Source organism: Protopterus annectens, chromosome 8.part0, assembly GCF_019279795.1.
Source record: "Protopterus annectens isolate FY-2018-M chromosome 8.part0, PAN1.0, whole genome shotgun sequence".
In the NCBI taxonomy this organism is placed as follows: domain Eukaryota; kingdom Metazoa; phylum Chordata; order Ceratodontiformes; family Protopteridae; genus Protopterus; species Protopterus annectens.
The window spans coordinates 237,542,586-237,558,086 of record NC_056741.1 but is presented as its reverse complement, the minus strand read 5'-3'; the positions used below and the strand labels follow the sequence as shown (position 1 = coordinate 237,558,086).

The 15,501-nt window shown below is 36.0% G+C and overlaps 1 protein-coding gene across 1 annotated transcript in view; it reads left to right on the top strand.

The window, feature by feature from the left end:
- The first annotated feature begins 7,931 nt into the window (after nt 1–7,931).
- LOC122808722 (ephrin type-B receptor 5-like) overlaps nt 7,932–15,501 on the top strand; it is a 1,437,003-nt gene continuing 1,429,433 nt past the window's right edge. Inside the window, exon 1 of the mRNA XM_044079715.1 lies at nt 7,932–9,136. Within this exon, the coding sequence (XP_043935650.1) occupies nt 9,085–9,136 (52 nt within the window). The 5' untranslated portion in view covers nt 7,932–9,084. The remainder of the gene's footprint in view (nt 9,137–15,501) is intronic.

Below are 15,501 nucleotides of genomic sequence, written 5' to 3'. Positions count from 1 at the left end.
ATGTCAGGTCAAAGACAAAATACAAAATGCAGTACCTCTCTCAGAGAGTTCTTAAATTAATATGTCAAATATTGCTGCTGGGGCACTTGCAGCATGACATCGCGTCTTGTCATCTGACGATCCCAAGTTAAAATCCCCACTGCAGTTCATAGCATTTACCATCTCTCTCTGAAAATACATAAACAAGGATTCTCTTAGATCTAAGGAAATGGTGGAAGTTGTAAAATAATTTACATTCCTTTACATTTAAAGACAATACAAAAAACTTCTAGTTCTAGACATTATGTCTCCTGTTGTACTGAAACCATCTTTTATGGCGCAATTATAAAATAATTTAATTTCAATTATTTTTCTGAAGTTTTCCAAGTTAACCTTCTATGTGCTAGTTCCCACTATTAAAACATATGCATTATACAGTTACAATAGATTATATACATTTCTGCTCTTTTCCAGTAGGGTACACTGTGGATACATCTTTAAGCTGAGTACTCTGCAACATATCTCTTCAGTACATGTCTGTGCAAACCATCTTATATGACATGCAGTTTTAATAAATTTGTAGCACATGCATATGAATCATGGTGATATTCATAAATGACACAAAAAACATTTACAAAATTCCAGACAGCTGTGGTGGCAGTATCTCCCTCTGTCTCACTTCTATATAAATCATATTAATATTCACAAATGATATATAATTATTTACAAAATTCCAGATAGCTAGGCTGGCAATATTTCCCTCAAAAACAAAACCAAGGCTATTTGGAACCAACCAAAAATAGATGTTAACAATGCCAAAATAAAAACTACCACAATCTTCAAGTACTTTGATGTTTGGCTAGACCAATCTCTTAATTTTCAATTACACATTCAAAACATGTGCAAAAAGATCAACATACTACTATTCAGGGGAAACAAACTATCATCTTTCTGTCCACGCCGGACAAAGCTGTCCTAGACGAAGGAATACTCTTATCTCATCCCGAATATAGACTACCCATAATAGCTGCAGCCTCAAAGAAAAATTCCACTGCCTTGCAAACCATCTAAAAGAAAATCTGCCAGTTCATTACTAATTTCCCCATTAAAGTACATCACTGCATAAATCTTGCCAATGCCAAATGGCTCCCATTACATTTGACATCCAACCTCCTACTGAGATCACTAATTCACAAAACCCTTTCTCCTGAAACATCTTCCCCTCTCACTCATAAACCCTTCACCAAAACCCACACATATAATCTAAGAGATATCTCTCAGTTCCAACCCACCCTATCCTAACTACAAAAAGTAAACTTCATTACAATGACCATGTTTTCTCCATCTTAGCACCTAAACTATGAGAATCCATTCCTCTCTCAATCAGAGAGATCCAGAAGTACTAAGACTTAGACAACAGCCCAAGGAACCCAAGCAAAGTACAGCTGCACTCACACAGGTCACACTACAAGAACCCTACAGCATTCTCACACATCTTCATCCCTACCTCCTCTTCTTTTCACATTTCTCACACTTCCTCTTCTTTCTACACATGTTCCTTTTGTATGCTTCTCTTACATTTGTCTGTCTGCTCCTCATGGTATCAATTCCTCCAACTATTCAAATGCATCTCTTTTATTGTTTGTATATCTCTCCGTGTAATGATATGTTGCTATTCCTGTAGCATAAGCCATCTCAATCATTACAGCTATGTCTTATCCAAAAATCTCTGCTAAGCATAATTTTATTTTTCCATCTATGTTTTCACATTGTAAACTGTTTCTTGAACTAAATGTTGTAGTATAATTTTGCATCTATAAATGTGCATGTTTTAGCATATCCTTATATCTGTAAAAATGTTTTGTTAATTTCTTATGCAATCCAGCCCCCCTGGGCTGTGCCTGCAAATGGTTCATTAAGATTAGTGCACTACCCTTGTAAACCTTTTATGCGTATATGAATAAAATACATTACATATGCATGTGCGCGCACACGCACGTGTGTGTGTGTGTGTGTGTGTGTGTGTGTGTGTGTGTGTGTGTGTGTGTGTGTGTGTGTGTGTGTGTGTGTGTGTGTGTGTGTGTGTGTGTGTGTGTGTGTATACAGATAAACAGATAGAGGAAAAAAGTAGATGTAGATATACACATGTCTATATCAATATGTAATCTAATCTGTCTAATCTATCTGTAGTGATGTTAGTGGCACAACAGGTAGTACACTCACCTTTGGTGCAGAAGGTTGCAAATTCTATTCCCACACCAGGTAGATGGATTGCTGGCACTGAAGTGCATCATAAGGTAAATTTTGCATTGCTGAGCTTGTCATCCATTGGATAAGATGTTTAACAAAAGCCCCATCTGCCTGATTTAGTGGTCGCTCAGGTGAATATAAAAGATCTCACTGTGTTTACTGAAAAGGGTAGGGTCCTTTATTTAACAGAACATAAAGATATTATTTACATACTTACAAAATGTACATATTTACAAGCACATACATACATGGTTCTATTTTTTTGCTATTTATCATTTTTCTTATAACATCCTCTTGTTATTCTTCCATAATTTCCCCCTCTCTCTTTCTTCCACAACCATATTCTGATTTTTCGCAACACATCTGCTAACATCCACTTCCCATTAAACAACATTTATTTCACTATTTCATTCCAAATAACATATATTCAGTTGAGATTCATTTGGTAGGAACTATTTATTTCTATATAGTAAGCCTAATTTTTGATGGGTTTTCTTAATACAATGAAACACATGAAGGTCGAATTTAAGTTGCTCATCTATGATGGCACTGAGAAGTTTAGCATGAGTTTCGACCTTAGTGATTGTATTGTTGAGGGATGTAATGGTGAATGTGGATTTGTGGTGGAATAGTGACTTGGGGATGAAAAGTAGAAGTCTGGCCTTTTTGGGGTTCAGTATGAGCTGATTATTGGAGAGTCATTTTTCAATTAGTTTGAATGATTTTTGTGTAAGGGTATTTAAGTCAGGGAAGGTATCAGAAGTGGTGATAACTGTGGAGAAGGTATATTCAGTGAAGACACTCGAAAAAGGTTAAAGGGTAACTATGTCCCCTTACTAGCTTGTGAAACTGGGAAAATGAGACCCATTCTGGTTGCCATTGGCAAGGACAACCTTGGTAAGGCGCTTGCATTAACATATAACACTGGTTTTGATGAAATTAGAGGTATTATTAGGAAATATTGGGGTGTATTTGGAATTGACTGAGAATATCAGGAAGTGGTGGGTGAAAAACCTTTAATAGTTTATAAACAGGACCAATGTTTTAAGAACATGCTATAGAGGGTTTACCAACATCGGCAGGTTGGTAAATGCCCAAATGTGGGCAATGCCATCAATGTAAATACATGATGAAAGGGAATGAAGTTGAACTCAATGGGTTTGGTACAATCAAGATAAAAAAGAGATATAATTATTTTTCAAAAGGTATAGTTTATGTGGTGGTGTGCCACGAATGCCCAGGTTTCCATACTGGGAAAACTAAAACTAGCTTTAGGAAAAGGGTTTATCAACATATGTATGACATCCACAAAAAGGACCCTAACAATGCATTGTAACCTCCATATTTCTGAATATGATGGGCATTCTTTTAAATGTATTATCATTGACCACGTTGACCTTGGCCAGAGCGGTGGACCGACAGATGGCGTTTCAGAATACAAAGAACTACAGTGGCAACTATGCACCAATGCCACTATGTATCCAGGTCTGAATGAGAACATATTTATTAGTCCAGTGGTAAGGTTAAAAGCTGCTAGTGGCATATAAAAAAAATTTAGTAAAAGTTTTTTGCTGACAGGTCAAATTTATTGTATAGAACTAGCTATTTTTGTTGGTTTTACAAGTTCGATATTTTTTATGTATATATCTGTTTTTTAGTATTTCATCTTTTTTATGTATTTAATAGCTAATATGATGAAAGGGCAGTTTTTACTGTTAACCATTTGAGATGATTGGTTCATTGATGGGAGGGGTTATATTTTCTGGAGTACTTAAGTGTGAGTTTTTGGCTTGTATTTTATTCTGATGAAGTCCTGCTCTGTGAGGATAAAAGTGCTAAATAAAGTGGAAAAATAAGTGATTCTGCATCGTGTTTCCACCTTTTGTGGTTCTAAGTTTGTCTGTTCTTTTGTGTTATTCTAGGAGAATTGTGTGATTAACAAGATCAAAAGTTCTGGTGGCGTCAATAAAAATTGCTCCAGTAATTAGGCCGTTGTCCATTCCAAGAAGAATGTTGTCAGTGAGTACCCAAATAGCTGTGGAAGTACTGAGACAAAAGGAAATGTCATGCTGCTTTTGAGAGAGACTGTGATATTGGTTGATTTATTGAGTGAGTGACAAATAAACTAATTTTTCCAGAATCTTTTCTAGGGTAGGGGGAATAGAAATGGGTTTAAAGTCTGATGGATTGGAGGGATTGGGTTTCTTATGGAGTAGTTTTGCAATGGCATTTTTCCAGATGTTAGGATTAATATTAAGTGTAATACATTGGTTGAATATGTGTTTCAATTGGGGTTATAATGTTGTCTCTACAGTGAAAAATAAACCATGGGTAAATGTTGTCAGTACCATGTGGGATATCAAGTTTAATGTTTTCAAACATAGGGTAGATGTCCTTGGATGTGATAGTTCTCATCACTTCCATCCTAAGCGGTTCTGAAAAAAAGTATCTGCCATCTCACCCCATGAAACAGCAGAGTTGTCACCTGGGTCATCCTGCCTTGATTATATTCAACAGAACATCATCTATAAGCCCGCCTGACTCCAGTTCTGTCACCTGTACCACTTCAACAGACTTGATTACTTCCTTCCCTCTCCACTGAGACAGGTAAATGCTGCTCATATGTAACATCCACCACACAGGAATCTTTGTCTACATTCTGCAGCTCTATATCAAACAACTTTTTCTCCAAATTCTCATTTTCCACTTCCAAACTCTCCATATGGTTCTCTCCTCCTCCATGCTGCTGCTTCCTTTAGACCTGTTCCTTGCTGTTGTGCTTGCCCTCTGGTGCCATATAGCAGCTCCAAAGAGTAGGGGAAGTTCCCAGATGCCCTGGCTAAATTTCCTCTAATAGTATAAATACCACCTCAGGTCTCCCCTGAAAAGAGGCTAGTAGCCTAGTGGGAGTAACCTGGTCAACAATGTATAAATAAAAAATATATATTTCTATATATCTATATATCTGTATCAATATATAATTACCTAAGGAATATGTCAGCATAGAAAAAAAAGATCAATCTTTTTTAGATCAAATATAAAAACAACCAAAAGCATTAATTATGCAGGGGGCAATCCCTCTCTGCACCCCATACTTCCTGTTACTAATATATACCAACTCCAACATGGGACAACAGTGGGGAATGGGCAGATTATCAGACCCCCACTGTACCACAGCCTCACACTCAGAGCTACCAGCAAACAGAAAAGCAGAAAAACAGAAAAAGAGTATTTTCTCATCTGAGCATTCACTACTAGTGATTACACCCATATATATATATATATATATATATATATATATATATAAAGAGAGAGAGCTAGCTATATATATATATATATATAGCTAGCTAAATCGATAGATATATATATATATATATATATATATATATATATATATATATATATATATATATATATTACAAACAAACATGTACAGTAATCCCATGCAAACAAGTTGATCTTAAGAGGGAAAATATTTTTTCAGTGATGCCATTTCTCTCGGGTATACTGTGAATTCATATTAAGTACCTACAATGTAGAATTTTCAGTCCTCCTTAAGACACAGAGGTTGTGCTACACTCTGGTGTTTCACGAGATCTAAGATTTACTCACTCTGCCATTATGCTACCATCAAGGTATGGAGCACCTATGTTTCAACTACTTACTCTGATTTGGAAAAATACTGAGCATAACCTTAGGAGTTCCTTGCCCTTCTCTTGCTTGACTTGTGCCTACATGCTGCTTCAGCTAAGACTGCTAACACTCATATGTGCTCCATTGCTTTCAGAAAGCAGCACATTGTAAGTGTCTTGCAGAGTGACCTGTAGCTAACACAGTCTGTGTACTTGACTGTTTCATGGGTAGAATTCCTGGCCGTGTGTCTAACAGGTGACAGCTTCAGATTTAGAAAATGAGATTCTACACATTTGAACAGGTTCTCCTGTGTCAGTAAATAATTTGAAGAAGGAATATCTGTGACAACGACTTTCCCATTTTGACTTCTTAATCTTAAAAGTCATGACACTTGCTTAAGTTTGTCTTACACCAGCTGTGCTGGTATTTTTTGCAGCATGTGCACGTGTGAGATCCACGCTTGTCTCCTACTTGTCATGTTACTTGCAGTGTGTGGAATTCAGAAGGCCCGCTGAAGGTTAGGAAACTTCATTCTGAAAATATTCCACTAGTGATTTATTACACGCACTTCTGAAACTGAAAATTTAGGTCCTTGTAACTTCAGAGCTTGTATCCTAAAGTTGAAACAACTGTGGTTCAGGAAATCTTTCAGAACTGTTCACTACTTTCCCATAGCAAAAAAAAAAAAACTAACATGCCCTTTAACAAGGAATATTTGGGTGACACCGGTCCCTTTAATCTGGAGGATATCATGTGCTATTTGTAGGCACATATTAAAATAGCATACATTTTATTATAATGTTTCCAGAAACTTCATCTGTTTATACTTTCCTTTATCAAATTGTAATTATATTGTCCTGGATATAATGAAAAATGTAACACAAACAGAAAATTGTATGGCTCGAAAGAGGTAAACCTTAATAGCACCTATTAATTTAATGATCTTATAGGGTCATAGGTTCATAGGTAAGTACTAGCCTATCTGCCCTTGCAGGCCATTTTAAGACTAATGAATTTCCCCTTTAGTGCTCAAATTAACCTATCCCATTTGCTTAGAGACAGGTCTTACCTACCACTTGGTTTTACTTTTGGAATATTATTACACTTGGGGTATGAAGGACTTTGTAGTTACATGCTCAACAAATAAACAAAAATTTAGATGTGAAGTATAATGTTTGCAAATGTGACCTTGTTATGGTTTAACTACTTTTATTTAAATGTAAGTTTACATAGTCACAAGTGATAATTCAATAAAGGTTTAAAAAAAAACAAATAAAAATTAATTTCACCCTGCATTGCACTAAATTGCCTATTCTCTCCACTGTGGGATACATCTTTTTCTGAAAGTTCAAACTTTCAATCAGATTTTGTGTTGTCTCGGCAGGTCTACATTGTGCAATGAAAAAAATGAACACAAAAAAAATAAAAATCAGTATTCACAAAATGTAGTAATTCTGTACTTTTAGTCCTCTTTTTTCAGTTAACTTAGCTTTCCTTTCTTATTGTTTTATTTGACTCAGCATCATACCTCTTAAGTGTACCTCATTACAAGGAATGTTCCTCATTCTGGGACTTAAAAAGTCCATGTTCCTCAAAGTTCCACATTGAAAAGGTCTGTCACACATTCAGTGTTAGGAATTTTTTAACTGATATCAATGGTAAGCAGTACTGAGTCATATTAATTCATCAAAAGAACATTTTATAAGTATAAAGTAGCCCATTTTATCCATCCTGTGACCTTCGTAGTTGAAGTTGTTAGTAAGCTGTTAGAAGGTGTTCCACATTTTGCGCATTTGTTCCACATTGTGAAAGGCAGTGTTCCTCATTTAAGAGATGGAAGGTTGAGAGCTATTCTCAGCATCCACTTGTGTTTAGTTCATTTCCCTCTCTTTATACTATGCTTGAGCTGCTGACAATTTGCAAAATATTCAAAACTTCAGGCTTGTGCCATTCAAGGTGGACAGTAGGGGGAGCTGGCAATCTCCGACACAGTTCAGTTTGTGTGCATGGATCTCCCTCCCCTTTTCAAATGGTATCTGCTTCAACCTTCTGTTGCCCAGAGCCTGAGAAAGCTTTACTCCAGCAGCTGAAAGTCAGGTCTTTTGTGAAAGAGACAGGCTGAGAGATTTGGGAAAAATAGCTTTGAAAAAGAGAGGATTTAAATTAGAGAACCCAAGCAGAATTTAAACCAGCTTGACAGGATTCTGTGCCTGAGAGAGTTTCCCCAGTGATTGATGCTTAAATTCTGTGTGTCAGTCTAGGCGCACGTATCTGAATGATCCCACAAGTGTGAGCTGTGATTGTGAGTGACAGAGGAGGGAGAATTTATGCAAAAAGAAAGACACTGATCAAGGAAACTGACAGGAATTGTTGGCTGTAGCAGAAATAAATCAAGAAATCTGAGAAAAGCAGGACAGCCATTATCAAGTCTAGGTACTCTTTTGGAAAGTTTTATTCGTTGTATGCATCTGTGGAAATGTTTAGAAGTGATGAAAAAAATGCCTAGCTCATAAAAAGAAAATATTGGCAACGTATTCATGAAAAAGCTCAAATGGAAACTTTTTTGTTCGCTTGAAGAAGAAACTTTTTGTGGTCAGTGTTCCTTTTTTGTTTTTCATTCCATCTTATCGCACTGTTCTGAACATGCTGAACATATTTACTGTTTTTAGGAAGATCTGTCAGTGACAATGAGAAAACAGTAATAGTGGATCTGTCATTCCATGTGACTGGATTATTCCGAAGATCTGAATGGAAATGTAGCATTTGGAGCTGCATGACTGGACGGTTAGCAAAGAAGGCTCACTACTCTTTGGAGAGGGAAAGACGGTTGAAATGAACTGAAACCAGCATGGCGTGTGTACAAGAAACTGTGCACTTTTGTAGTGGATTACACTGGATTTAATTCATAAATTAGTCTGAACACCGTATATGGTAACCAGCAACTTCAACTGGTGCACCTTGTCTTCTGTTTGCTGAACTGCAATGTGCATTTTGGAGCCTTTGTCTGTTTGGCAATTATAACAAGCCTCATACCACACTGACGGACAACCAGTTAAGGAACAAATAAAACCCTTTTTTATCATGTCTTAATATGTGAAAGGCAATCAGCAGTATAAGCAACCTTCTACCCCAGTGCCAAAGGAAAAAAAAAAAAGAAACTGCACTGAACTGTGTTTTTGTCTCAGGTTTTATGTATGTTATACTTGCAGGACACCAGAAGTCATGGATTTCATCTGGCTCCTTTGGATACTGCATGTTTCTTCTGCATTAGAAGGTAAGATCTCAGTACTTTTTGTTATTTTTATAAAACTGCAAATGCAAAAATAATGGAAAAAAGGAGGTGACCCTGTTGACCCCATATTTTAAATGAATTTGGCAAGGTAAGGCTGTTGGACAAAGGTATTTGGAGAGGAATTTCAAACTCGTGCTGTTCTTTTCTCTTGTTCTAAGTTTTCTTTATAGAAATGTTTGACGGACTCAGTTGCATGGATAGATATGGAGCATATTTTTTTTTTCCTTTCCCAAGTCTGAGATTATGGAAAATTTATTTTTTCAGGGGCTCTCATGTGAGTACATGTATGGCAAAAGTACAGGCATGCAGCGGTTTAATAATGACATGATGTGTGTTTAGAGACAGCTATCTCAGCACTTACAGAGTTACGCTGGACAAATGTGTGGTTTAACACCAGACAAAAGGATGGCTAGCCTGACAGATGCATTTACCCATTTATTTTTCTTGGTTTAGCATTTTTACACTTGGTGTTTTATTATGAATGGAACAAAATATGCATACTAATAACTCAGTCATTTAATAACATTGATTTTTAGGTCTTAGATGCCTGTTCAGAGCCAGCCAAGGAAAACAAATCATGTATTTTATTTTATTTTATTTTTGTAGCAGAGGTCAAATGAATTTTGGTGGTCTGCAAGTGTAGACTTTAAAAATTCAACAGTTTAAATTTAAATGTACTTCTTGGTTACATCACATGAAAAGCCAAGCCTCTTTGATTACCATTGAGTGAGGAGATGGTTTATCCCTCCCAGAAGGCCATGCAGTACACAGGAGGGGGACTGTATGGGACAGCTTCATGACCCTTCTGACAACTTTGCTATTCAAAGCATCCACAGGTGATGGAAACTCAAAATGCATTTATGCACACTTTTTTTCTTAACAAAATATAAATTCTTGAAAACTGCGAAATTTTAGCACATGTTCAGATAAACAGTGATGTATCACTGCATGAGATGCTCACGACTTCAGTGTGGATGTATGTGGGTAGTTTGGTGCTGGTAGAGGACGGATTAACCAATGGGTGCCGAAAACACTTCACCTTATACTAGAATCTAGTAACTAGATGAACTCATCAGCAAGGCACTGGCATTTTTTTTTACATTTTTATCAGCCTGATTTGACATTGCACCGTGAAATTAAATAGTCAAATACTATGGAGTTTAGGTTTAGGTACTGTATGAAGTTGCACTAAGAATAGTTTAGGATAAAGGGATAGAAAAGCTTTTTATTTTTCAAGTCATTATTATTATGTTGTCATCGATGGTTTTCAATTGTCTTAAACTGTGTTTGAGTTAATGGGTCTGTTATTGACACCAGTGGCTATGGAACAGTGTTTTAGGATTATTTCAATCCGTTAATGCATGTAGGCCTAATCTATGAAATGTAGAATTGATAACATCTGAATTTAAGTGACTGTATTAGGACAAAGCATAGAACAAATTCACTTACACTAAAAGCGTGATTCTGGTCAGTCGTAAAGGTATATGTTATAGAAATTTAATTTAGTACTAAAATCAATATTATGCTCCTCTAAGCTGAAGAACTTATTCACTTCTTGAATATTTGTAAGGTGAAAAGAGTGCCTATTTCTTCCAAACTGTCTGATACATACAGCACTGTAACCTGACTAGCAGGATATCAGTTCCATTCCAGGGTGAGTTATGAGTCATTGCAAAGATGGTCATAACAAGTGCCTAGAAAAGTGAATGTAGCTACACAGTAACAACACATCTAGTATTTGAATAAAATATTGTAGTAGCTAGCCAATGTACCAATCATCTGCTAGTTTATTTCCACTCTGGCTTTGATATATTTTGTATTACCATACAGAAAATCTTATTTCCTTTATAATATGATACACTTTCACTATCACCCTTTACCCTTTCCCATTCCAGGTTCAAACTAGCCATTGGACAGAAAGCCCTCTTTAGAATAGGGCCTACAATGTGATACCATCTGTCTCATGATTTTGAGGATAATGGTGTAGTAGAGGCATTCAAAAAAGCCATAAAGGTCTCCATCTTTGAGGAGGCTGAATGTACATGTTTTGTAATACAGGCTGAGAAAAAGTATGTAAATTATTAAAATTCACAAACTTATACTCGTATATAATTGTATATAATATCTATGTATATAGTACTTCATATGTATATATCTTCTTAGCATGTTGTTAGTGTTGGCTTTCATTTTAGCATTGTTCAATTGTAACTTGTCTTGTCTATATCTTATTGTAAATACTATATCACTTTACTCAGGTTGTAGCTGAAAAGGGTCATTTGACCAGTTCATGTACACCAGATCAATAAATTGCAATAAATAAATAAATAAATAAATAAATACTTTCATGCATACTGCGATCTTTTTTTTCAACACAACTGTTTTGAAATATCTATTTCACTAGCATCCTGTGGAACTTGTCTTAGCATTGTATACCAAGGTAGTTCTCAAACTGTTTTTGTTTCCATTTAAGAAAACAATGATGTAATTACGTTAGAGCAGGAAAGGTCAATGACAATTGTGTTAAAAGATCACATCATAGCTTCATAATCTGTCATTTTAATCAAACTTAACATTTATAAAACTTGAAAAATAAAAGAGAGCCAATTGGAAACCATAGTATCTTGGAAACAATACTGATGATTAATGGAAATCTCAAATCAGAGTTACTCTAAAGTCAGAATTGTAGAACATAACAAAAACATTTATAATATTGATCAACATAATTTTTGATGAGCTACCATGATTGGTATTACTAAAGTCATTAACAGAAAAATGATCTTCAGCCATGTTTCCTAAATTCTGTTGTACCTACTAGTGAGATTTATTCAGCGTAGCACGTGGTGTGTGTATAGCTGCTGATGTTAGCAACTCTTGTGCACTTATTTGTCATGATTCATATGGTTAGTCATGCTGTCTCTGGCAAAGTCATGCGGTTACTTGGTTTGTACACAGGACACATCCTATTAGTCAGTCTGTAGCTCAGTCTCATGAAAGAAAGAAAATCTCACAATTTCAGGTTTGGTGATCTTCTCCTTAAAAGGTGCTTTTTGTATGCTTAATAGTTTTTAAGCTGTATATACTGTGCCTATAATTAGATGTAATATTTCTAAAAAAGCTAAACTAGAACACAAAGAGTCTGGTCAGGATATGTAATAGGCATCTCCAACAAGAAAGGGTGAAGTACTGTTTCAAAAATGGGCACAGGTGAGGAGCCATGGTAGGCAGCTAAGGGAATATGCAAAGAAGTATTGTAGAGAAAGAGTGGTAAATTGCAGAAACATGGCAGATGATGGGCATAGCCTTTCTAAAGAATTAGTAAAATCAAAAACAGTAAGACCATTGAATAATTCATGATGCAGGCAAAAGGCCATCTTTGTGATGATGCACATAGGATCAGGGTAGGTTTAAGCTACCAGATAAACAAGACCTGTAGCTTACCAAAAAACAGCAGGCAGACTAAGTAAATCCTGCAGTCCTTATTTGTCGTAAAGTCTGTTTTTTATGGGCAAAAGTTAAGATGATGTGATTTGAATGACCACATCAGTAGGTTATTAGTTAAAATTCACTGGTAAACTTCAGTTTGATCGCCACGCCCTATATCTCTATACTGTCTGACCAAGCCTGTTAGATTCCAGAGTTCTGTTCTTGCATTACCTGTACAAATAACTCTCTTTTATTTGTACCATTTGATTGCTAAATAGCATAATGTATTATGCATGCCTGTCAGTATATCAGCTGTAGCAACAGTCGACCACAAAAGAGAGTCAAATGAAGTCAGGACTATTTTCTTATCCCTATCACAGAAGCTCATGGAAAGTTCTGGAGGAACATGCCTCTTTTTTATTTGTTTTTTTGAGGAGTAGTCTAATACAAGAAACTGGTAAGAAAGAACACTAGACTTGCTGAATATAAATAATGTTTAGACAAGAATTAATTTAGAGACAATGACACCTAGTTGATTAGTCAAGAGCAGTTCAACAGGCAAATAAGGTGCAGCCAGTGACAGAGTGTTCCACACAGATCCACATGTATGTTACAGCCATTTGCTACTTTCAAAAAACTTTTGGGAAAAAGTATTAAAAGGTCATAATGAAGTGATAAAAGTATTTGCTTTTAATAATGCTGTACTTTCTTTTTTTTTTCAAGCAGTAAATAAACTCTAAGGTACTGCTTGTATGACTTAACAGTTATTTAGTGAACAAAGTATTGTTTCTTACTACATTCAGATTACACAGATAATCAATAACCTTTAGTAACCTTATGCCAGACATATTATGATTTAATTGACAATATTAGATTTCTGCCTCTAGTTATATAACAGCATTTTGATGATTAATGACCGTCAGCCATGGCTGACCAAAGGGAAACATGTAATTAACTTATTTAGCAATTTGCTTGGGTTGCCCAGCTGTCACTGAGTAACTGCATACAGATACTGAGTCTGTTAAAAAAGTTCTCCAAGCCTGGCAGGGCTACCCTTAAAATGCTGCATTTTAGCTGTTCAAAGCCAACAGGGAGCTGCACACGGTACAGCACGTTACATGCTTACTGCTCCCTGTGCCCATTTCTCTGTGCATCTAGCATTGCCAGTATGACAGTGGCAGAACTGGCTGCCAACTTAGTTTTGTATTGCGCAAATGAGTGAAAAATTAGAACAGCATCACATGCCACTCAATATTGACCTCGACACTCATCGATGCCTCCTTTTCCCCTCCTCTTAGAAACAGGATAGGCTCTGTTCTGTTGCTGTTGCACAGAGGGGGAGCTTTACATGAATGCATTGACTGCTGGCCTTTGTTTTGTGTAGGGAGAGATGTCACTGATGAAGTTGCCCCCTACTGGTACCTGTCACACTCTAGCGTTTGCTTGCTTTAGTGACTATTTTGCCATGTGTGCAATTTATCCAGCAGTCCTGCAGCTTTATAGCCCTCTTGGCACCGTACAACCTGTCACTGTCTGAAATCTGCAATAAAGCCATTTCTTAAAGTAGTACTGCTCAGTCAGTCTGGGCCTCTGTTTTTTCCTGACTCAATTATAGTTTTCATACTTCAGTTAATAAAAATATGATCTAATTTAACTTGAACACTTTTTTGTCAAATCAGCATTTTTTATCGTTCTTTTCATCCCATAGTGGAGCAGTATATTTTGCACACAGGTACAATCTAAGGTTCATAAAACGATCACTTTAAACTTTCGACATTCAAAATTGATGAAACAGCACTAAGGAGCAAGTACGTTATATGTGCAACTTTGTAACTTTGCATAGAACAGACATAATATATACTCTCACCCAAGTTAAAGATGAACAATGCCAAAACATAAGGAAACAGATGACAAAGGCATTGCTTGAATATTGTCCTATAACCGTGCACTACAGTCTTTCGCTTGTTCTATTTAATTTTGTTATGTCTTCTGACTATAATTAGAGTAAACTGACATTCATGGTGGTTTTCATCAAAATATAGTTGATATAACTGCAATGTGTTACATAGAGAAACTATGTTACAAAGAGAAGTATAAAGATCTACAGAGTTTGTAAATCTTTTAATTGCTGAAGCACTGAGATGGAAGTCCAGTAAAATAAAAAAAAAAAATCCTAATTTTAATCAAATAATTTTTATTTCATTATGGCTGTATAGTAAGAAAAAAGCTCTATATGAAGTCAGCTTTCAAATTATTGCTGTGAGAAGTATTACTATCCAGTACCCCAAAAGGATCAAACAGCATTCCTGAAAGGATGTAACATTGTTAAAAAAGGAGCATTTTAAATGTAATAAAATTCGACATCCACACCAGTACTTAACAATTGTCTTTTTTGCCAAAGAATACCAGTCAGTGTTTGTCTGAAGCGCACAATAAGTGATTCTTGAAGCTTGTTAAATGTAAACCTTAAAAGACGGCTGATGAAAGATGCATACATAGTTGAAATTTGCATAACACATTGAACATATCATCATTACTATGCTAAATAAATGCAAATTACTGGTTTAAAACTGGGGGTCTGAATCTTTTGGAATTATGTTTGGGTTCTTTTGAACATATATTCTGACTAAACCTGAGAAAGTTTTTTTTTTTCTTTCTCTCTCTTTCTCTCTCCCATTACTAATCAGAAAGACAAGGCTCAAACCACCATCACAATAGCCTGCTCACCGATTGCTGCAAAAAAGCTTTTTGGTCATTAACTTATGCCTGAGAGCACTGTCAGGGCAGCAAATGAGCTTGCTGCACCAGTTGAAATTTGCACAGTGCCCGTGGTTTGCACAACCTTATAGTCTTTTTTGTTCTTGTTTTTAATTATTTCTAGTTCAGGTGAGAGTGCAGTGTGTGACATTTCATATGACGTGCAC